General features: G+C 42.9%; 1 protein-coding gene across 1 annotated transcript in view; it reads right to left on the bottom strand.

Moving 5' to 3' along the window:
* Positions 1 to 1,806: 1,806 nt before the first annotated feature.
* Positions 1,807 to 21,614, bottom strand: part of LOC106569318 (SEC14-like protein 2) — a 28,082-nt gene continuing 8,274 nt past the window's right edge. The window contains exons 5-12 of the mRNA XM_014140551.2: positions 17,861 to 18,049; positions 14,663 to 14,758; positions 12,345 to 12,405; positions 11,991 to 12,074; positions 11,384 to 11,490; positions 9,483 to 9,625; positions 8,746 to 8,918; positions 1,807 to 3,790 (exon numbers count right to left, since the gene is read on the bottom strand). Of these exons, the coding sequence (XP_013996026.1) occupies positions 3,660 to 3,790; positions 8,746 to 8,918; positions 9,483 to 9,625; positions 11,384 to 11,490; positions 11,991 to 12,074; positions 12,345 to 12,405; positions 14,663 to 14,758; positions 17,861 to 18,049 (984 nt within the window). The 3' untranslated portion in view covers positions 1,807 to 3,659. The remainder of the gene's footprint in view (positions 3,791 to 8,745; positions 8,919 to 9,482; positions 9,626 to 11,383; positions 11,491 to 11,990; positions 12,075 to 12,344; positions 12,406 to 14,662; positions 14,759 to 17,860; positions 18,050 to 21,614) is intronic.

The raw sequence follows: 21,614 nt of genomic DNA, 5'->3' as shown, positions 1-21,614 counted from the left end.
TGAAAAATAGCCCCAGACCATTATTCCTCCTCCACCAAACTTTACAGTTGGCACAATGCATTGAAGCAGGTGTTGTTCTCCTGGCATCTGCCAAAACCAGATTCGTCCATCGGACTGCCAGATGGTAAATCGTGATTCATCACTCCAGAGAAGACGTTTTCACTGCTCCAGAGTCCAATGGCGGCAAGCTTTACACCCCTCCAGCCGACGCTTGCCATTGAGCATGGTGATCTTAGGCTTGTGTGCAGCTGCTCAGCCATGGAAACCCATTTCATGAAGCTCCCAACAAACAGTTATTGTGCTGATGTTGCTTCCAGGGGCAGTTTGGAACTCGATAGTGAGAGTTGCAACCAAGGACAGACGATTTTTACGTGCTACACGCTTCAGCACTTGACGGTCCGTTCTGTGAGCTTGTGTGGCTACGTCGTGGCTGAACCAGTGTTCCCACTTCACAATAACAGAACTGACCGGGGCAGCTCTAGCAGGGCAGAAATTTGACGAACTGACTTGTTGGAAAGGTGGCATCCTATGACAGTCTCACTGAGCTCTTTAGTAAGGCATTGTCAATAAGAATTTGTTCTTAACATTCTACTGCCAATGTTTGTCTATGGAGATTACATTGTCAACAACGGGTGTGGCTGAAATAGTTGAAGGGGTGTCCCCATACTTTTATATATAGTGTATGTACTTGAAGTTCGTGTTAGCCAGACTAATTATGTAGACCTATAGTGTACACACATTTTGGACTGAGCAATTTTAGTGTTTGCTAATTTCATTCTGTATCTTATCATTTATTAGGCTCACCGTTATGATTGTTTATAGCCCATACATAGGCTTTATTGTCACCTCAAAAGGTCTACAAGATAGAATATCATAACATTGTGCCTAATCAATGATCCATATCTTGCGTCTTGATATCAGCCCAAGGCAGATTATCCCTAATTAAATTACATCATCACATTTTGCCATAAAGGACCAAGGCAATGTGGCAGAGTGAATCCTGCGGTTTATAGACAGTCAAAGACCCAGCTGTTATGTAAAGGGTCGGCACACTGCATCTATGTGTCTCACCCGCATCTCTCTGGCTCTGGCGGCCAGGCATCGCAGTGTGGGCAACAGTGGGTCTCAGTTCAATTTAAGTTTCAACCAAAAGACCCTGTCTAAAAGTTGTTGTTTTTTAGATTGGATTCAGGGTTGAAGACCACTCAACCAAACCAAAGATGTGCATGATGTGGTAACGTCTGTGCTCAGTGGCAAAGCAGATGGATAGTCAATGGTCATTCGCGTCACTGAGACAGTTGCAGTCAGTGTTACTGATGCAACTCACCGCAGGTGGTCACTGGTAGATGTGACTATGAGCTGATAGTCTCTCAATCTCTTAAGGGATGGATGGGTCAAAAACAAAGGGTGGACAACAATGACATCAACAAACATCAACAACAAAACGTGTTAAAGTTTATGCTCCACGTGCATTTTTAAACAGACTAAAATATGAATAATAAAACAATTTAGGCTAAAAGGCTAGCGTAATGATTGAAATAATCTAATGTTTTATAAAAAAAAATAAACCTATGCTTTAGGCTATTCAATTTGTGCCTACCAGTTTTAAATGTCACCGTGTAGTAGCCTAGTGAGGTAGATATGACTTAATTCTCTGTTAATCTATGATTTTAAAAAATCCTCTGATTTTTCCGTGACCTAGAGCTACGTAACAATACTGTAGAAATCACGGTTGTGTTTAATCCAATGACAGTTTTTATGCGATCTGATATTGCCATCTAGTGGACAAAAACGGAATATCCCTGATTGGGCAGCGCTTTTACAATAGCGCAGTCAAATAACATTTATTCTTCAAAAAAAGAATCATGGTACAAGAACATTTAAAATTTCATGATACTACAACATTTGAATATTATGAATATAATTCTGATCAAGAAACATCTTAAACATTTTCAGGATTCAACTTGCATTTTGAAAATAAATATTTGACGATTATGAGAGATAGCGATTCTAGAATGACTGATCTATTAAAACCACCCATTGACAATGAGTGCATCTTAATCTTAACATTGTGTAAAAATCATCTCTTTAGGGTTGCTATAATAGTAAAACAACCTATAAAGATATGTAGCCTATCTATCGGCTGTCAATTAATACAATTGTTAATGAAACTGTTAATGAGAGGCATCGTCAGTGAAAACACTAAACTATATTCATTGCTCCACTTCATAATCATTCCTTCATTCCTTCCACATGCACCGTTTGTCTTTTTATATTGAACTAATGTAGCCTATATAACAAAGTGTCTTTTCTGTGCTGAAAACGGTCGCTATTCCATTCACACAATACTATAAAACAAAGACATATAGTCCTAACTCAAACCTAACGTGACTCTTGTACAAAATGTTTGTACAGATGCTTTTTTCTAGAAAAGCATTGGAAAATGTCCTGTCATAATAGCTAATGCTCATAACTGAGAACAGTGGTGTTTAAACTGTATACTCTACATTGCTATCTTCACTACCCCAGATCTCATATTCGTGTGTTTGTGTGTGGGCATGTCTGTGATGCTAGATGTCTGGGCCCTCTCTCCTAGGGCTCTGTGTCTGTCTGTCAGTAGGTGTGTGTGTGTTGTGTGTGTGTGTAACTCCAGCCGTCCATCCCCTCTGATACTCCCAGGGCTCTGTGTCTGTCTGTCAGTAGGTGTGTGTGTGTGTGTGTTGTGTGTGTGTGTTACTCCAGCCGTCCATCCCCTCTGATACTCCTAGGGCTCTGTGTCTGTCTGTCAGTAGGTGTGTGTGTGTGTTGTGTGTGTGTGTTACTCCAGCCGTCCATCCCCTCTGATACTCCTAGGGCTCTGTGTCTGTCTGTCAGTAGGTGTGTGTGTGTGTGTGTTGTGTGTGTGTGTTACTCCAGACGTCCATCCCCTCTGACACTCCTAGGGCTCTGTGTCTGTCTGTCAGTAGGTGTGTGTGTGTGTTGTGTGTGTGTGTTACTCCAGCCGTCCATCCCCTCTGATACTCCCAGGGCTCTGTGTCTGTCTGTCAGTAGGTGTGTGTGTGTGTGTGTGTGTGTGTGTGTGTGTGTGTGTGTGTGTTACTCCAGCCGTCCATCCCCTCTGATACTCCTAGGGCTCTGTGTCTGTCTGTCAGTAGGTGTGTGTGTGTGTGTGTGTTTTTGTGTTGTGTGTGTGTGTTACTCCAGCCGTCCATCCCCTCTGATACTCCTAGGGCTCTGTGTCTGTCTGTCAGTAGGTGTGTGTGTGTGTTGTGTGTGTGTGTTACTCCAGCCGTCCATCCCCTCTGATACTCCTAGGGCTCTGTGTCTGTCTGTCAGTAGGTGTGTGTGTGTGTGTGTTGTGTGTGTGTGTTACTCCAGACGTCCATCCCCTCTGACACTCCTAGGGCTCTGTGTCTGTCTGTCAGTAGGTGTGTGTGTGTGTTGTGTGTGTGTGTTACTCCAGCCGTCCATCCCCTCTGATACTCCCAGGGCTCTGTGTCTGTCTGTCAGTAGGTGTGTGTGTGTGTGTGTGTGTGTTTGTGTGTGTGTGTGTGTGTGTTACTCCAGCCGTCCATCCCCTCTGATACTCCTAGGGCTCTGTGTCTGTCTGTCAGTAGGTGTGTGTGTGTGTGTGTGTGTGTGTGTGTTGTGTGTGTGTGTTACTCCAGCCGTCCATCCCCTCTGACACTCCTAGGGCTCTGTGTCTGTCCGTCTGGCAGTAGAACATTGACAGTGTAGCTGATCTTCTTCGACTGCAGCACGCTGTAGGTGTTGTCAAAACGCAGCACATCTACACACAGGACACAATACAGAATTACTACTGTGTATCTGTCTGGCTGTATGTGTGTATATGCCTAGCTGTATGTGTGTATATGTCTAGCTGTATGTGTGTATCTGTCTAGCTGTATGTATGTATATGTCTAGCTGAATGTGTGTAGATGTCTAGCTGTATGTGTGTATATGTCTGGCTGTATGTGTGTATCTGTTAAGCTGTATGTGTGTATCTGTCTAGCTGTATGTGTGTATATGTCTGGCTGTATGTGTGTATATGTCTAACTGTATGTGTGTATCTGTCTAGCTGTATGTGTGTATCTGTCTAGCTGTATATGTGTATATGTCTGGATGTATGTGTGTATCTGTCAAGCTGTATGTGTGTATCTGTCAAGCTGTATGTGTGTATCTGTCTAGCTGTATGTGTGTATCTGTCTAGCTGTATGTGTGTATATGTCTATCTGTATGTGTGTAGATGTCTAGCTGTATGTGTGTATCTGTCTAGCTGAATGTGTGTAGATGTCTAGCTGTATGTGTGTATATGTCTAGCTGTATGTGTGTGTATATGTCTAGCTGTATGTGTGTATATGTCTAGCTGTATGTGTGTATATGTCTAGCTGTATGTGTGTATATGTCTGGCTGTATGTGGGTATCTGTCAAGCTGTATGTGTGTATCTGTCTAGCTGTATGTGTGTATATGTCTGGCTGTATGTGTGTATATGTCTAACTGTATGTGTGTATCTGTCTAGCTGTATGTGTGTATCTGTCTAGCTGTATATGTGTATATGTCTGGATGTATGTGTGTATCTGTCAAGCTGTATGTGTGTATCTGTCAAGCTGTATGTGTGTATCTGTCTAGCTGTATGTGTGTATCTGTCTAGCTGTATGTGTGTATATGTCTATCTGTATGTGTGTAGATGTCTAGCTGTATGTGTGTATCTGTCTAGCTGAATGTGTGTAGATGTCTAGCTGTATGTGTGTATATGTCTAGCTGTATGTGTGTGTATATGTCTAGCTGTATGTGTGTAGATGTCTAGCTGTATGTGTGTATATGTCTAGCTGTATGTGTGTATATGTCTAGCTGTATGTGTGTATATGTCTAGCTGTATGTGTGTCTATGTCTAGCTGTATGTGTGTATATGTCTAGCTGTATGTGTGTGTAGATGTCTAGCTGTATGTGTTTAGATGTCTAGCTGTATGTGTGTATCTGTCTAGCTGTATGTGTGTAGATGTCTAGCTGTATGTGTGTATATGTCTAGCTGTATGTGTGTGTATATGTCTAGCTGTATGTGTGTAGATGTCTAGCTGTATGTGTGTATATGTCTAGCTGTATGTGTGTATATGTCTAGCTGTATGTGTGTATCTGTCTAGCTGTATGTGTGTATATGTCTGGCTGTATGTGTGTATCTGTCTAGCTGTATGTGTGTATATGTCTGGCTGTATGTGTTTAGATGTCTGGCTGTATGTGTGTATCTGTCTAGCTGTATGTGTGTATATGTTTAGCTGTATGTGTGTATATGTCTGGCTGTATGTGTGTATATGTCTAGCTGTATGTGTGTATCTGTCTAGCTGTATGTGTGTATCTGTCTAGCTGTATGTGTGTATCTGTCTAGCTGTATGTGTGTATATGTCTGGCTGTATGTGTGTAGATGTCTAGCTGTATGTGTGTATATGTCTAGCTGTATGTGTGTATCTGTCTAGCTGTATGTGTGTATATGTCTGGCTGTATGTGTGTATATGTCTGGCTGTATGCGTGTATATGTCTAGCTGTATGTGTGTATCTGTCTAGCTGTATGTGTGTATCTGTTTAGCTGTGTGTGTGTATATGTCTAGCTGTGTGTGTATATGTCTAGCTGTGTGTGTATATGTCTAGCTGTGTGTGTATATGTCTGGCTGTATGTGTGTATATGTCTAGCTGTATGTGTGTATCTGTCTAGCTGTATGTGTGTATCTGTGTAGCTGTATGTGTGTATATGTCTAGCTGTATGTGTGTATATGTCTAGCTGTATGTGTGTGTCTAGCTGTATGTGTGTATCTGTCTAGCTGTATGTGTGTATATGTCTGGCTGTATGTGTGTATATGTCTGGCTGTATGTGTGTATATGTCTGGCTGTATGTGTGTATATGTCTAGCTGTATGTGTGTATCTGTCTAGCTGTATGTGTGTATCTGTCTAGCTGTATGTGTGTATCTGTTTAGCTGTATGTGTGTATATGTCTAGCTGTGTGTGTATATGTCTAGCTGTGTGTGTATATGTCTGGCTGTATGTGTGTATATGTCTAGCTGTGTGTGTATATGTCTGGCTGTATGTGTGTATATGTCTAGCTGTATGTGTGTATCTGTATAGCTGTATGTGTGTATCTGTATAGCTGTATGTGTGTATCTGTTTAGCTGTATGTGTGTATATGTCTAGCTGTGTGTGTATATGTCTAGCTGTGTGTGTATATGTCTGGCTGTATGTGTGTATATGTCTAGCTGTGTGTGTATATGTCTGGCTGTATGTGTGTATATGTCTAGCTGTATGTGTGTATCTGTATAGCTGTATGTGTGTATCTGTATAGCTGTATGTGTGTATCTGTTAGTGTGAGTGTCTATTTGTATGTGCAAGTGTATACAGTGCATTCAGGAAAGTATTCAGACACATTCACTTTTTCCACATTTTGTAGCATTACAGCCTTATTCAAAAATGTATTAAATAGTTTTTCCCCCTCATCAATCTACACCCCATAATGACCTTTGAAGCACCTTTGGCAGCGATTACAGCATTAAGTCTTCTTGGGTATGATGCTACCAGCTTGGCACACCTGTATTTGGGGAATTTCTCCCATTCTTCTCCGCAGATCCTCTTAAGCTCTGTCAGGTTGGATGGGGAGCGTTGCTGCACAGCTATTTTCAGGTCTCTCCAGAGATGTTTGATCGGGTTCAAGTCCAGGCTCTGGCTGGGCCACTCAAGGACATTCAGAGACTTGTCCCAAAGCCACTCCTGCGTTGTCTTGGCTGTGTGCTTTTGGTCGTTGTCCTGTTGGAAGGTGAACCTTCACCCCAGTCTGAGGTCCTAAGTGCTCTGAAGCAGGTTTTCATCAAGGATCTCTCTTAATCTTTCCCTCGATTAACAGAGTGGCAGTCCCTGCCACTGAAAAACATCCCCACAGCATGATTCCGCCCCACCATGCTTCACCATAGGGATGGTATTGGCCAGGTAATGAGCGGTGCCTGGTTTCCTCGACGTGATGCTTGGAATTTAATCTTGGTTTCATCGGACCAGAGAATCTTGTTTCTCATATTCCGAAAAGTCCTTTAGGTGCCTTTTGGCAAACTCCAAGCGGGCTGTCATGTGCCTTTTACTGAGGAGCGGCTTCCGTCTGGCCACTCTACCATAAAGGCCTGATTGGTGGAGTGCGGCAGAGATGAATTCCTTCTGGAAGGTTCTCCCATCTCCACAGAGGAACGCTGGAGCTCTGTCAGAGTGAAAATCGGGTTCTTGGTCACCTCCCTGACCAAGGCCATTCTTCCCCGATTGCTCAGTTTGGCCGTGCGGACAGCTCTAGGAAGAGTCTTGGTGGCTCTAAACTTCTTCCATTTAAGAATGATGGAGGCCCCTGTGTTCTTGGGGACCTCAATACTCCTGATTTTTTTTTGTACCCTTCCCCAGATGTGTGCCTCGATACAATGCTATCTCTTGTTACTCTTCCCCAGATCTGTGCCTCGATACAATGCTATCTCTTGTTACTCTTCCCCAGATCTGTGCCTCGATACAATGCTATCTCTTGTTACTCTTCCCCAGATCTGTGCCTCGATACAATGCTATCTCTTGTTACTCTTCCCCAGATCTGTGCCTCGATACAATGCTATCTCTTGTTACTCTTCCCCAGATCTGTGCCTCGATACAATGCTATCTCTTGTTACCCTTCCCCAGATCTGTGCCTCGATACAATGCTATCTCTTGTTACTCTTCCCCAGATGTGTGCCTCGATACAATGCTATCTCTTGTTACTCTTCCCCAGATCTGTGCCTCGATACAATGCTATCTCTTGTTACTCTTCCCCAGATCTGTGCCTCGATACAATGCTATCTCTTGTTACTCTTCCCCAGATGTGTGCCTCGATACAATGCTATCTCTTGTTACTCTTCCCCAGATCTGTGCCTCGATACAATGCTATCTCTTGTTACTCTTCCCCAGATCTGTGCCTCGACACAATCCTGTCTCGGAGCTCAACGGACAATTCCTTCGACCTCATGGCTTGGTTTTTGCTCTGACATGCACTCTCAACTGTGGGACCTTATATAGACAGGTGTGTGCCTTGACAAATCATGTCCAATCAATTGATTTTACCACAGGTGGACTCTCAAGGATGATCACAGGTGGACATCTCAAGGATATGAAATGTCTGCATTCACTACTGTAAGTCGCTCTGGATAAGAGTGTCTGCTAAATGACTAAAATGTAAAAACGTAAATGTAATGATGATCAATGGAAACAGGATGCACCTGAGCTCAATTTCAAGTCTAATAGCAAAGGGTCTGAATACTTATTTAAATGAGGTATTTCTGTTTTTTATTTTTATAAATGAGCAAAAATGTCTAAAAACTTGTTTTTGCTTTGTCATTATGTGGTATTGTGTGCAGGTTGATGAGGATTTTTTTTTATTTCATCAATTTTAGTATAAGGCTGTAACATAACAAAATGTAGAAAAAGAGAAGGGGTCTGAACATCTTTGTGTGTATGTGTTCATCTATGTGTGTGTGTGTGTGTGTGTGTGTGTGTGTGTGTGTGTGTGTGTGTGTGTGTGTGTGTGTGTGTGTGTCTGTGTGTGTGTGTGTGTGTGTGTGTGTGTGTGTACCACAGGAGGTTGGTGGCACCTTAATTGGGGAGGACGGACTCATGGTAATGGCTTGAGCGGAATGAGTAGGATAGTATTATGAGCCATTATTATGAGCCGTCCTCCCCTCAGCAGCCTCCACTGGTGTGTACTCACAAGTTCCAGGCTCAGGGCAGGTGAGTGAGCGGTCCTCTGGGACCATGTGTGAGTTGTAGCGTTCACTAGGCACCACCTGCAGCATATCCCCCACCTTCTGAGCCCCACCCCCCTCCTGCGTCCGCATGAAAACCCCAAAGCCTATGTCTGCCCCATCACTGGCAAACTGCCACCTAGAGAGGAGAGGGTGGAGGAGGAGATGGAGGGAGGTGGGGAGATAGAGGGGAGGAGGAAGGAAGATGGACGAGAAGAGAGGAGGGGAGGTGTTACTCCACGTGACATCTTTACCAGGGCTGCATCTCAATAGTGTAAAGTGGCTTCCTCTCCTTCATCTGCACTGATCTGAAATCACCACTGGGTAGGAGAAATCAATATGGAAGACACCCATGTCAGTTTGGGGTCAGGGTTTAACTCTAGTGTGTTCGGTCAGACTTAAAGCTGGAATCTGCACTTGGTGAAACTGCCATGTCCGTTTGGGATATTACAACAACAAACAAGTTACTTCAAACAACGAACACTGTTGTTTTCCCTCAGGCATCATGGCATGAGAGATAGAACACAATAAGTACTGCCGATTTTTGGTTTGTTTCAGCAACAAAAACAACAAAGGCGCTGGGGGCGAACAGTAACGCTGTTTCACCTTATGTGGATTTCAGCTTTAAGGTCAAAGATTACAGCCCGGTTTGGGAAGTAAGGTAAGGGTTAGAGGTCAGTTGTCAGGGTTAAAGGTTGGTTACCTGAGGATGCTGCTGGGGGTGGTGATGTCATACTCCAGTGTGAAGGCGGAGCCTCGGCTGATGGTCACACTGTTGTCATACTGGACCTTGACCATATTGTCCTGAACATAGTACGACCTGGGCACCGTACCGCCGTAGTTTATCTACCACCACAACACACGCATGAATTCATGCACACACCTCTCTCTCTCTCTCTCTCTCTCTCTCTCTCTCTCTCTCTCTCTCTCTCTCTCTCTCTCTCTCTCTCTCTCTCTCTCTCTCTCTCTCTCTCTCTCTCTCTCTCTCTCTCTCTCTCTCTCTCTCTCTCTCTCTCTCTCTCTCTCTCTCTCTCTCTCTCTCTCTCTCTCTCTCTCTCTCTCTCTCTCTCTCTCTCTCTCTCTCTCTCTCTCTCTCTCTCTCTCTCTCTCTCTCTCTCTCTCTCTCTCTCTCTCTCTCTCTCTCGTCCGGGTTTTGGCCGGTGTAGGCCGTCATTGTAAATAAGAATTTGTTCTTAACTGACTTGCCTAGTTAAATAAAGGTTAAATAAAATAAAACATTGGCAAAGCAAGTGACATAGATACTAAACAAAAGTGAAACAAACAATAAAAAATGAACAGTAAACATGAAAGGAATAGAGACATGGCAGATGTCATATTATGTTTATATACGGTGTTATAACGACGTGTAAAGGCAGAATAAATAAACATTAATAAGGGTTGTATTTACAATGGTATTTGTTCAATGGTTGCCCTTTTCTTGTGGCAACACGTCACAAATCTTGCTGCTGTGATGGGACACTGGTATTTCACCCAATAGATTTGGGAGTTTATCAAAATTTTATTTGTTTTTCGAATTCTTTGTGGGTCCGTGTAATCTGAGGGAAATATGTGTCTCTAATATGGTCATATATTTGGCAGGAGGTTAGGAAGTACAGCTCGGTTTCCACCTCATTTTGTGGACAGTGTGCACATAGCCTGTCTTCTCTTGAGAGCCAGGTCTGCCAATGGCGGCCTCTCTCAATAGCAAGGCTATAGCAAGAGTCTGTGGTCACTAAAGGTCCCATGGCACTTATCATAAGAGTATAACCCCGGTGTCCTGGCTAAATTCCCAATATGACCACCATGGTCACCTAATCATCCCCAGCTTCCAATTGGCTCATTCATCCCCCTCCTCTCCCCTGTAACTATTCCAAAGGTTGTTGCTGTAAATGAGAATGTGTTCTCAGTCAATTTACCTGGTAAAATAAGGGTTAAAAAAACCAACAACAAAAAACAGTTATTTCTTTCCTTAAGTTTGGGTCATTCACAGTGGTCAGGTATTCTGCCACTGTGTACTCTCTGTTTAGGGCCAAATAGCATTCTAGTTTGCTCTGTTTTTTGGTAAATTCTTTCCAATGTGTCAACTAATTATCTTTTAGTTTTCTCATGATTTGGTTGGGTCTAATTGTGTTGCTGTCCTGGGGCTCTGTGGGGTCTCTTTGTGTTTGTGAACAGAGCTCCAGGACCAGCTTGCTTAGGGGACTCTTCTCCAGGTTCATCTCTCTGTAGGGGATGGCTTTGTTATCGAAGGTTTGGGAATCGCTTCCTTTTAGGTGGTTGTAGAATTGAAAAGCTATTTTCTGGTATCAGCCTAGTTCTGCTCTGCATGCAATTTTAGGTGTTTTACGTTGTACAAGGAGGATATTTTTTATCAAAATTCTGCATCCCATTTTGTGAATTCTTGGATGGTGAGTGGACCCTAGACCTCACAACCATAAAGGGCAATGGGTTCCTTAACTGATTCAAGTATTTTTAGCCAAATCTTATTTGGGATGTCGAATTTGATGTTCCTTTTGATGGCGTAGAAGTCCCTTCTTGCCTTGTCTCTCAGATCGTTCATAGCTTTGTGGAAGTTACCTCGCTCCCTCCCTCCCTCTCTCTCACCATGGTGCGACAGCGAGGGTCACCATCAGGGTCAGTAAGGGTTCCTCCGTACGCCACCGGGAGTTGCTCCGGGTCAACGTGCTTAAGTAACACCTCCTGCCAGTTAGCTAGAGACGGAGAGAGGGGGAAAAGAGAGGGGGAAAAGAGAGGGGGAGAGAGCGAGAGAGAAAGACAGACGGGAGGTTCAAAAGCTTGTTACAGCTGTACACTTGGCCCACCACCACCTGATGTGAGATTGCCCCCTAATGGCAAGAAGTGACATCTCAAAACGATACAGACCAGGGCTCTCCAACCCTGTTCCTGGACAGCTACCCTCCTGTAGGTTTTTGCTCCAGCTGTTGTTACTACCTGTTGTAACTAACCTGATTCAGCTTATCAGCCAATTAGATTAGGGTTGGAGTAAAAACCTACAGGACGGTAGCTCTCCAGGAACAGGGTAGGAGAGCCCTGGATTAGACAGACACATACCATATCAAAGAGCAATATTAGGTGATATTTTCTCATTTACAGAAACCATATTCCAATAGTCCATATTGATAAGAAAAATACCTCACATATACTGTAACTGCTCCCTAGTGTGTAGTATATATGGGAACACAGTACTCACATCCCAGAATGATGATCTTATGACGTGTCTCTTCACTCAGGAAGTGTTTGACCAGGTTGTAGGCCATCGGGAATAGCTTAGGAGCTGCAGGGAGAGGCACTATAAATACACACACGGACGCACGCACAACACAGGAGGCTGCTGAGGGGAGGACGGCTCATAATAATTCCGCTCCAGCCATTACCACAAGCCCGTCCTCCCCAATTAAGGTGCCACCAACCTCCCGTGACTCACATTTAATTGACATAGATATTGTAAGACATAGATTGTAAGACATAGATACTACACACACACACACACACACACGCACACACGCATACACACATACACACATGCAGAATCTAGATGACTCACTCTTGATGAGAAACACCCTCTTGAGTCCTTCAGGATAGTTCTCCTCAAACATGGTAAGGATCTGCAACAGTATTAGTGAGGGACAGCCAGCCAGCCAACAGACAGGCAACAGCCAGCCATACAATGGCCAGACAGACAGACAGCCAGCAAGACAGACAACAGCCAGCCAGACAGACACATTGTTTTTCAGACACGTCTATTCATGGTGGTCTCACCCATAGAGATGCATAAACACTAAAAGATGAGGGTTCCCCAAGGGATCTTTAGGAAGGGTGATGGTTCTATGTGGAGCCATAATTACTCAAATAACCCTTGTGTTCTTCAATGGTTCTTTAAAGTTCACAAAAGGGTTCTTTGCTCTTTTAGTGATAATTAAATGTAGGGGAGGTGGCTCATTAGAAGATATATAATATAATATGCCTGACCAGAATAAAAACCTGTATGGTTCTTCTACAGGATCTACAAAGAACCTTTCAGATTGAGAAAGGCTTTTTATAAACTCAGAAAAAAAAGAAACGTCCCTTTTTCAGGACTCTGTCTTTCAAAGATAATTCGTAAAAATTCAAATAACTTCCCACATCTTCATTGTAAAGGGTTTAAACACAGTTTCCCATGCTTGTTCAATGAACCATAAACAATTCATGAACATGCACCTGTGGATCGTTTGTTAAGACACTAACAGCTTACAGTCAGTAGGCAATTAAGGTCACAGTTATGAAAACTTAGGACACTAAAGAGGCCTTTCTACTGACTCTGAAAAACACCAAAAGAAAGATGCCCAGGGTCCCTGCTCATCTGCGTGAACGTGCTTTAGGCATGCTGCAAGAATGCATGAGGACTGCAGATGTGGCCAGGGCAATAAATTGCAATGTCCGTACTGTGAGACGCCTAAGAGAGTGCTACAGGGAGACAGGACGGACCGACAGCTGATCGTCCTCGCAGTGGCAGACCACGTGTAACAACACCTGCACAGGATCTGTACATCCGAACATCACACCTGCGGGACAGGTACAGGATGGCAACAACAACTACCTGAGTTACACCAGGAATGCATAATCTCTCCATCAGTGCTCAGACTGTCCGCAATAGGCTGAGAGAAGCTGGACTGAGGGCTTGTAGGCCTGTTGTAAGGCAGGTTCTCACCAGACATCACCGGCAACAACGTCGTCTATGGGCACACCCCATCGTTGCTGGACCAGACAGGATGTCAAAAAGCGCTCTTTACTGTCTCACCAGGGGTGATGGTCGGATTCGCGTTTATCGTCGATGGAATGAGCATTACACCGAGGCCTGTACTCTGGAGCGGGATCGATTTGGAGGTGGAGGGTCCGTCATGGTCTGGGGCGGTGTGTCACAGCATCATCGGACTGAGCTTGTTGTCATTGCAGGCAATCTCAACGCAGTGCGTTACAGGGAAGACATCCTCCTCCCTCATGTGGTACCCTTCCTGCAGGCTCATCCTGACATGACCCTCCAGCATGACAATGCCACCAGCCATACTGCTCATTCTGTGTGTGATTTCCTGAAAGACAAGAATGTCAGTGTTCTGCCATGATCAGCGAAGAGCCCGTATCTCAATCCCATTGAGTACGTCTGGGACCTGTTGGTTTGGAGGGTGAGGGCTAGGGCCATTCCCCCCAGAAATGTCCGGGAACTTGCAGCTGCCTTGGTGTAAGAGCGGGGTATGATCTCACAGCGAGAACTGGCAAATCTGGTGCAGTCCATGAGGAGGAGATACACTGCAGTACTTAATGCAGCTGGTGGCCACACCAGATACTGACTGTTAGTTTTTATTTTGACCCCCCCTTTGTTCAGGGACACATTATTCCATTTCTGTTAGTCACATGTCTGTGGAACTTGTTCAGTTTATGTCTCAGTTGTTGAATCTTGTTACGTTCATACAAATATTTACACGTGTTAAGTTTGCTGAAAATAAACGCAGTTGACAGTGAGAGGACGTTTCTTTTTTTGCTGAGTTTGGAACCCTACTACATAAAGTTTCTATAAAGAACCATAAAACAGGGTTCTATATCACCCCAAAAGGGTTGTAACCATAGCAGAACCCATTTTTGGTGCTATATAGAACCTTTTTTAATGATTCTTTATAGAACCTTAGGAAAGGGTTCTTTATAACACCATACAGGTTCCATTTAGAACATGATGGGCATGGTTCTTTATTAAACCTTCAAAAAAGGGTTGTATATAGCACCAAAAAGGGTGCTGCTATGGTTACAAGCTGAAGAACCCATATCTGGTACTATTTAGAACCATTAGTGTGTATATATTATGTTCTAATCTATTTCATTCAGTGGGTTCACCTCTCCATAGGCCTCTAAAGCAGGCTTCCACAGGTGCTTCAGGCCCAGGCCCTCACAGTCATAGATCAGGGTTATCGCCTCCACATTAACCCCCAACTGATAGAGGGGGAAGGAGAGAAGGTGGGGAGGGACGGGGAGGGGAGAGAGAGAGAGAGAGAGAGAGAGTGAAAAAGGGGTGGGGGATATTTTTTAGAGCGTTTTAAGTCAAACCTCTCGTTCTTCTATATAATAATAATAATAATAATAATAATAACAATAACAATATTATACACCATTTAGCAGACACTTTTATCCAAAGCGTCTTACAGTCATGGGTGCATACATTTTATGTACGGGTGGCCCTAGCGGGAATCAAACCCACAACTCTTGGCGTTGCAAAAATCTCTTTAATGAATGTCTGTCTCTGGCACTCTAATAAATAAAGCCTTATCTTTTTGAATATATATGTAATAAATCATACTCAGTCAAAGCGTCTGCTTCTGGCACTCTGAGATTAGAATAAAGGCCTGTCATATTGTAATACATATTCCACATTTTGTTGTGTTACAGCCTGAATTCAAAATCGATTAAATATATATATTTTCTCCCTCATCTACACACAATACTCCATAATGACAAAGTGAAAACATGTTTTTAGAAATGTTTGAAAACATATTGAAAGAATCTCATCTACATACACTACATAGCCAAAAGTATATGGACACCGCTTCAAATGAGGGAATTTGGCAATTTCAGCCACACTCGTTGCTTACAGGTGTGTATAAAACCGAGCACACAGCCATGCTATCTCCATAGACAAACATTTGCAGTAGAATGGCCTTATCAATGTGGCACCATCATAGGATGTCACCCTTCCAACAAGTCAGTTTGTCAAATGTCTGCCCTGCTAGAGCTGCCATGGTCAACTGTAAGTGCTGTTATTGTGAAGTGGAAACGTCTACGAGCAACAACGGCTCAGCCGTGAAGTGATAGGCCACACAAGCTCACAGAACGGGACTGCTGAGTGCTGAAGCGCTAGGCACGTAAAAATCCTCTGTCCTCGGTTACAACACTCACTACCGAGTTCCAAACTACCTCTGGAAGCAACGTCAGCACAAGAACTGTTCGTTAGGAGCTTCATGAAATGGGTTTCCATGGGCAAGCAGCCACACACAAGCCTAAGATCACCATGCGCAATGTCAAGCGTTGGCTGGAGTGGTGTAAAGCTTGCCGCCCGTTAGTTGAAGTGAATGGAAATCTTAACGCTACAGGATACAATTACATTTTAGACGATTCTGTGCTTCCAACTTTGTGGCAACAGTTTGGGGAAGGCCCTTTCCTGTTTCAGCATGACAATGCCCCCGTGCACAAAGCGAGGTCCATACAGAAATGGTTTGCGAGATCGGTGTGGAAGAACTTGACTAGCCTACAAAGGGCCTCAATCCCATCAAACACCTTTGGGATGAATTGGAACGCCGACTGCGAGCCAGGCCTAATCGCCCAACATCAGTGCCCAACCTCACTAATGCTCTTGTGGCTGAATGGAAGCAAGTCCCCTCAGCAACATTCCAACATCTAGTGGAAAGCCTTCCCAGAAGAGTAGAGGCTGTTATAGCAGCAAAGGGGGGACCAACTCTGTATTAATGCCCATGATTTTGGAATGAGATGTTCGACAAGCAGGTGTCCGCATTGTATTTTAGGTTATTGTCCTGCTGAAAGGTGAATTTGTCTCCCAGTGTCTGTTGGAAAGCAGACTGAAGCAGGTTTTTCTCTATGATTTTGCCTGTGCTTAGCTCTATTCAGTTTCTTTTTAACCTAAATACTCCATTGTCCTTGCCGATGACAAGCATACCCATAACATGATGCAGCCACCACCATGCTTGGTGATGTGTTGTGTTCGATTTGCCCCAAATATAATGCTTTGTATCCAGCACAAAAAGTGCATTGCTTTGCCACATTCTTTGCAGTACTTTAGTGCCTAGTTGCAAATAGGATGCATGTTTTGGAATATTTTTATTCTGTACATGCTTCTTTCTTTTCAATCTGTCAATTAGGTTAGTATTGTCGAGTAACTACAATGTTGTTTATCCATCTTCAGTTTTCTCCTATCATAGCCATTAAACTGTTTTAAAGTCACCACTGGTCTCAATGTCCGAAATCCCTGAGCAGTTTCTTTCCTCTCAGGCAACTGAGCTAGGAAGGACACCTGTTTCTTTGTAGTGATTGGGTGTATTGATACACCATCCAAAGCGCAATTAATAACTTCACCATGCTCAATGGGATATTCAATGTCTACTTTTTTATTTGTACCCAACTACAAATAGGTGCCCTTCTTTGCGAGGCACTGGAAAACCTCCCTTGTCTTTGTGGTTGAATTTTTAAAATTCACTGTTTGTTTGAAGGACCTTACAGATAACTGTATTTGTGGGGTGTAGAGATGAGGTAGTCATTCAAAAATCATGTTAAACACTATTATTGCCCACAGAGTGAGTCCATGTAACTTATTATGTGATTGTTAAGCACATTTTACTCCTGAACTTATTTAGGGGCTTGCCCTAACAAAGGGGTTGAAAACTTAATGACTCAATACATTTGAGCTTTTCATATTTTAATAATGGTAAACATTTCTAAAACCATCATTCCACTTTGACATTATGAGTTATTGTGTTTAGGCCAGTGAGAAAAAATCTCTCATTTTAATCAATTTTAAATTCAGGCTTTAACACAACTAAAATGTGGAAAAAGTCAATGTGTGAATACTTTCAGAAGGCACTGTAATTGTATGTGTGGGGTACAGAGATTTGAGGTAGTCATTAAAAAATCATGTTAAACACTATTATTGCACACAAAGTGAGTCCATGCAACTTATTATGTGACTTGTTAAGCTAAGTTTTACTCCTGAATGTAATTAGGCTTGCTATAAAAAAGGGTTTGACATAAAAAAGGGTTTGAATACTTATTGACTCAAGACATTTCAGCTTTTCATTTGTAATTAATTTGTCAAAATGTTTAAAAAAAAAACTAATTATATTTGACATTGTGGGGTATTGTGTGTAAACCAGTGACCAAAAAAATCTAAATGTAATCTATTTTAAATTCAGGCTGTAAGACAAATAAATGTGGAAAAAGCCAAGGAGTGGGAATGCTTTCTGAAGGCACAGTGTGCTCAATTCTGTTAATATTGTCATACATATAAAAGCATGGTAGTTCAAAGTGTACCTTCTCTGTCTGTTTCTGACACTCTCTGCGGAGCATCTCTGTGTCTCTGATCTTGGTCCTCATGAAGTCCTGTTTGGTGCAGGACAGCAGCAGACCTTTGGGGTCCAGGGGCCCAATGACATCGTACCAGATGGGACTTCCCTCGAGGTCGTACCCACACATCCCCCCGGACACATACCGTTCGATCACCTGGGGAACCACATCATACAGTCAGACCCAGCGCCAGAACGAATCAGTTGGACAGGCCTTTGATTTCCATAGGCAGGCCTGTTTTTTTCAAGTTTGGGGAAGCTTACAATTTATCCTACCATTTCTACCGATCTGCGTGCCAGTTATGAATATGTATATACAGTTGAAGTCGGAAGTTTACATACTCCTTAGCCAAATACATTTAAACTCCGTTGTTCACAATTCCTGACATTTAATCTTGGTAAAATTTCCCCACTTTATTTTAAGAATGTGAAATGTCAGAATAATTGTAGAGAGAATGATTTATTTCAGGTTTTATTTATTTCATCACATTCCCAGTGGGTCAGAAGAAAACAGACCCTCAATTAGTATTTGGTAGCATTGCCTTTAAATAGTTTAACTTGGGTCAAACGTTTCGGGTAGCCTTCCACAAGCTTCCCACAATAAGTTGGGTGAATTTTGGCCCATTCCTCCTGACAGAGCTGGTGTAACTGAGTCAGGTTGGTAGGCCTCCTTGCACGCACACGCTTTTCAGTTCTGCCCACAATGTTTCTATAGGATTGAGATCAGGGCTTTGTGATGGCCACTCCAATACCTTGACTTTGTTGTCCTTAAGCCATTTTTCCACAACTTTGGAAGTATGCTTGGGGTCATTGTCCATTTGGAAGACCCATTAGCGACCAAGCTTCAACTTCCTGACTGATGTCTTGAGATGTTGCTTCAATATATCCACATAATTTTCCTCCCTCATGATGCCATCTATTTTGTGAAGTGCACCAGGCCCTCCTGCAGCAAAGCACCTCCACAACATGATGCTGCGGCTTGCAAGCCTCCCCCTTTTTCTTCCAAACATAACGATGGTCATTATGGCCAAACAGTTCTATTTTTGTTTCATCAGACCAGAGGACATTTCTCCAAAAAGTACAATCTTTGTCCCCATGTGCAGTTGCAAACCGTAGTCTGGCTTTTTATGGCGGTTTTAGAACAGTGGCTTCTTCCTTGCTGAGCGGCCTTTCAGGTTATGTTGATATAGGACTCATTTTACTGTGGATATAGATACTTTTGTACCTGTTTCCTCCGGCATCTTCACAAAGTCCTTTGCTGTTGTTCTGGGATTGATTTGCACTTTTCGCACCAAAGTACGTTAATCTCTAGGAGACAGAACGCGTCTCCTTCCTGAGCGGTATGACGGCTGCGTGGTCCCATGGTGTTAATATTTGCGTACTTTTGTTTGTACAGATGCACGTGGTACCTTCAGGCATTTGGAAATTGCTCCCAAGGATGAACCAGACTTGGAGGTCTACAATTTCTTTTCTGAGGTCTTAGCTGATTTCTTTTGATTATCCCATGGTGTCAAGCAAAGAGGCACTGAGTTTGAAGGTAGGCCTTGAAATACATCCACAGGTACACCTCCAATTGCCTCAAATTATGTCAATTAAGCTATCAGAAGCTTCTAAAGCCATGACATAATTTTCTGGAATTTCCCAAGCTGTTTAAAGGCACAGTCAACTTAATGTATGTAAACTTCTGACCCACTGGAATTGTGAAACAGTGAATTAATACAGTGAAATACAGTGAAATAATCTCTGTAAACAATTGTTGGAAAAATTACTTGTGTCATGCACAAAGTAGATGTTCTAAGCGACTTTAGTTTGTTTACAACAAATTTGTGGAATGGTTGAAAAACAAGTTTTAATGACTACAACCTAAGTGTATGTAAACTTCCTACTTCAACTGTATGCACATTTTCATGGAACAGTTTCATTTCAATAACAACATTTTAGTTTCTGAAAATCATTGTCACGTGGTTAATCATAACACTATTAAGTAAAATTCAACTATGGCGAGAGCACTAGCCTCTGCCATATGGACATATTGATACATTGTGATCCATTGGCGGCTAAAGAAATAAGAGCATGGAACTCAGAGATAGCCTATAGATCAATGCAGCAGTAGGCCTATAACGTCCTTCATCAACTAAGTAAAATACATAGACCTAAACCGGACAAATAAAATCAGAAGAAAATATCCTTTCAATCACATTCATCTCTCTTCACCTGTCTGCCTCCCATTCTATATGTCTTGACTTGAGCTATTGCTAGTGAAATTCAGCATTGTATCAAATTATCACAGGGTCTGGTCCGAAGCTGTCCTAACAAATTTGCAACAATGTATCAACTAGCCTATTCCGGGCCCTCAAAGTTTCCTGCGCCAATGAGTTCGGAACAGAAAGCTGTGTTTTAGGACGTTTTCACTGGATATATGGGATCATCAGATCATGATATTTAACTAATTCACACTCAGGCTTGGTGATTACCGGGAGTGTTGACAAGATTTTTCAAATACTGAGGAATTATCAGTGGCAATGGATATAAAAAACAGACTTTGTTGACTTGCGTGAGGCGAAGAAAAAATGTGTTGTGTATGTGGAGAGTTAAGACAATCAGAAATAAGACATTGCCAAATGGGCACTTTCCTACATATGCATTCTGGCTTCCCAAACACACTTGTGATTTGGAACAATCCACAGCAGTTTTCTTAAAATAAGCAAATTCTCTTTTGTGGCTCAGTCATGCTCCCTGGTGAAATATTTTGAAATATTTTATTTAGACAGGACTAATTATACTGAACAAAAATGCAAACGCAACATGCAAGAATTTCAAATATTTGACTTACAGTTCATATAAGGATATCAGTCAATTGAAATAAATTAATTTGGCCCTAATCTGTGGATTTCACATGACTGGGAATACAGATATGCATCTGTTGGTCACAGATACTTTAAGAAAAAAGGTAGGGGCGTGGATTAGAAAACCTGTCAGTATCTGGTGTGACCACCATTTTCCTCATGCAGGGCGACATCTCCTTCGCATAGAGTTGATTAGGCTGTTGATTGTGGCCTGTGTCCCACTACTCTTCAATGGCTGTGTGAAGTTTCTGGATATTGGCGGGAACTGGAATACACTGTCGTACAAGTCAATCCAGAGCATCCCAAACGTGCTCAATGGGTGACATGTCTGGTGAGTATGCAGACCATGAAAGAACTGGGAATTTACAGATTACAGATCCTTGCGACATGGGGCCATGCATTATCATGCTGAAACATTAGGTGATGGCGGCAGATTAATGGCACAACAATGGGCCTCAGGATCTCGTCACGATATCTCTGTGCATTCAAATTGCCATCGATAAAAGCAATTGTGTTCGCTGGCCGTAGCTTATGCCTGCCCATACCATAGTCCCGTGTGGCTCAGTTGGTAGAGCATGGTGTTTGCAACGCCAGGGTTGTGGGTTCGATTCCCACGGGGGACCAGTACGGAGAAAAAAATAAATGTATGAAATGAATGAAATGTATGCATTCACTACTGTAAGTCGCTCTGGATAAGAGCGTCTGCTACATGACTAAAATGTAAAAACCCCACCGCCACCATGGGGCACTCGGTTCACAACGTTGACATCAGCAAACCGCTCGCCCACACAACGCCATACACGTGATCTGTGGTTGTGAGGCCAGTTGGACGTACAGCCAAATTCTCTAAAACAACGTTATAGGCGGTTTATGGTT

The sequence above is a fragment of the Salmo salar genome, chromosome ssa01, assembly GCF_905237065.1.
Source record: "Salmo salar chromosome ssa01, Ssal_v3.1, whole genome shotgun sequence".
Lineage (NCBI taxonomy): Eukaryota > Metazoa > Chordata > Actinopteri > Salmoniformes > Salmonidae > Salmo > Salmo salar.
Note: the sequence above shows the minus strand (reverse complement) of the source record. Positions and strands in the feature narration are given on the sequence as shown.